The following is a 2574-nucleotide window of genomic DNA, read 5'->3' as shown; positions in this document are numbered from 1 at the left end:
TTAGCTTTCTTGTTTATCCCTTGGATCGTCGTGGAGTTTCCCATCTTGAGAGATACATCTAGCTTCTATTTCGATTACCTCATTTTTGGGACGAACTCGTTCTGTGCGTTTGCTCTGAATCTTGCTGTGTTCCTTCTTGTTGGGAAAACCTCTGCCTTGACAATGAATGTTGCTGGTGTGGTTAAGGACTGGCTCTTGATCGCCTTTTCTTGGTCTGTGATTAAGGACACTGTCACTCCTATTAATCTTTTCGGGTATGGGATCGCGTTCTTGGGGGTTGCCTACTATAATCATGCCAAATTACAAGCATTGAAGGCTAAAGATGCTCAGAAGACTACTCAGCAAGTAGATGAAGAGAGTGGTCGGCTTTTGGAAGAGAGGGAAGGAAATGAAGGTGGGAGGAAGAACGAGCCACAAGATTAAAAAGGTGAAGAGTTGGATTTTGGTAAAATTTCAGTGTTTTTGTTTTTACTGCTTAATATACATTTGTTGGAATAAGAGCTTGAAAGGTTATAGTAGATGCCAAACACATTTTGATTATGATTATGAGACCTCAGAATGGAATTTGGTCTAATTGGACTCGTTTAGTTTTTCCAATGTTTCCACAATTTGCCTTATTGGTGAATCCGGGTTAGGTTCTGATCTATCGATACCCGTATGGGAATATCCTAGGTAATGAATTTTTCAGATTCAGTTTTTTTTTTTTCTTTTCTTTTTTTTATGATTGTGACTGTTGTTATTTACCAACTATTTCCAATGAAGTTTGAGGTTTTACCCTTTTATTTAGGGATTACTTCTTTTAGTTTGGCTACCAATGGATTGAATATTGCGTCAATCATACATATTGATTATTGCAGATTGATAAGTTTTGCATTGAAGTTGATTTTACTTGTTGCCTCCCAATATGATGATACTTCTAGAAAAAAATTCAGGTTTTTACTTGAAAAATAAGACAAAAAAACGATGATCCATACTAAAAAAAATTTGTGTTACATAGTCAACTAGATTAATTATTTAGAACACTTAAAAGTGGAAACAATCTTTTTTGATGGCTAAAAATTAAAAATTTTGATTATTCACTAATACATGCATATTTGTGTTTTTAAGTCATTAAATAAAGTTATTGCATTGAAATCAGAAATATTTTATGTCTAAAAGAACAACGCCTAAATGACAGCTTAGAACAATTTAGAGAAGAGTTAATTACGAGATTGGTATTATTTTTGAAGAGTATTGTCAATTTAGGGATTTATGTCCGTCTTTCGACATTTAAGCATTTCTTTCTGTTGTCAAATGACATAATTATCCCTAACCAGCGGTACAAAGATATTTTTTTATTAATTGTTTTTTAAAAAAAATTGTGCAGAGAAATCGATTGTCGACAGTTAATTTTCGCAACGCTCACCTTTCTCCCCTCTGATTTTAACGTCTCTTCACCATCAATGAGTTGTTCGAAGAAAAAGATAATATTTGTCTCACAAATTAAGTCTAAATTCATGAAATTCATTGTCACCCTCATTCGGACCCTCTCAGATCTGTGCTCTCATATTATATTACTTTGCATTGGTCCAGTTCAATTTCACAATCTCAGCTACAACATCTGTGTTGTCTCCCTTTCCAGATTACTATATAAGTTCGATCTCCTAATCGAAGATTTGAGATCGCTACAATTGACTGCAACTTGACGATTTCTGAGCACTTGCGACACCATGGAGGTTCGTATTTCAGAGTACTTGTACCAATTTTGTTTATTTTTCAATTTTCCGACTCTCTTCCTTCTCCGTACATGTCCCCTGTTTTACTCTGTCTTATAGTTATATATCTTCTTCTTTTATCCTTCTCTCGTAGGTCGCATTGGAACCCATCTCTGTCCCTTGTTGCCCACGTACTATTTCGGTCTCATCAGGTATAATCTTCCAACTATACCTCCTCCTCTGTAACCCATGTTTGTCGCGACTACCCCAATTGCATTTGTCCCTTAGGGTTAGTATTGTCCAATTGCCTTTCTTCCTTAAGGTTTAGTAGAGTTCCAATTGCCTTTCTCCCTTAGGGTTTAGTATTATCCAATAGTCTTTGCCTCGTAAGGTTTAGTAGAGTTCCAATTACCTTTCACCCTTAGGGTTTAGTATTGGTTTAGTTGAGTTCCAATTGTCTTTGCCTCTTAGGGTTTAGTAGAGTTCCAATTGCCTTTGTCCCTTAGGGTTTAGTTAACTTCTTCTGCTTTCATTTTACTTCATTGGTCGAACTCTAGGATTGTTGTGGTATATGTCATATGTACGGTTGTTATGTGATGATGTTTTCGTTGTACATATATTTCGCCGGTTGGGGTTTATCCCTTCTTCATGTTTGGGTTCCATATGTCTTCCGGCCTTAGGGTTTAGTTTACCTCTATCTCGCCCTTAGGGGTTTATCCCTTCCTCATGTTTGGGTTCCATATGTTTTCCGTCCTTAGGGCTTAGTTTACCTCTATCTCATACATATGGTATCTACCGCTTGTTTATTTCATTCACCTTGTTATTCTTTATTTGATTCGCCCTTACAATTGACTTGATGTATCACTTCTGCTTTCTGTTT

General features: G+C 36.2%; 1 protein-coding gene across 1 annotated transcript in view; it reads left to right on the top strand.

The window, feature by feature from the left end:
- Window positions 1-769, top strand: part of LOC109128352 (probable sugar phosphate/phosphate translocator At5g25400) — a 1991-nt gene extending 1222 nt beyond the window's left edge. The window contains exon 2 of the mRNA XM_019234554.1: window positions 1-769. Within this exon, the coding sequence (XP_019090099.1) occupies window positions 1-423 (423 nt within the window). The 3' untranslated portion in view covers window positions 424-769.

The sequence above is a fragment of the Camelina sativa genome, chromosome 13, assembly GCF_000633955.1.
Source record: "Camelina sativa cultivar DH55 chromosome 13, Cs, whole genome shotgun sequence".
Classification (NCBI taxonomy): Eukaryota; Viridiplantae; Streptophyta; class Magnoliopsida; order Brassicales; family Brassicaceae; genus Camelina; species Camelina sativa.
Note: the sequence above shows the minus strand (reverse complement) of the source record. Positions and strands in the feature narration are given on the sequence as shown.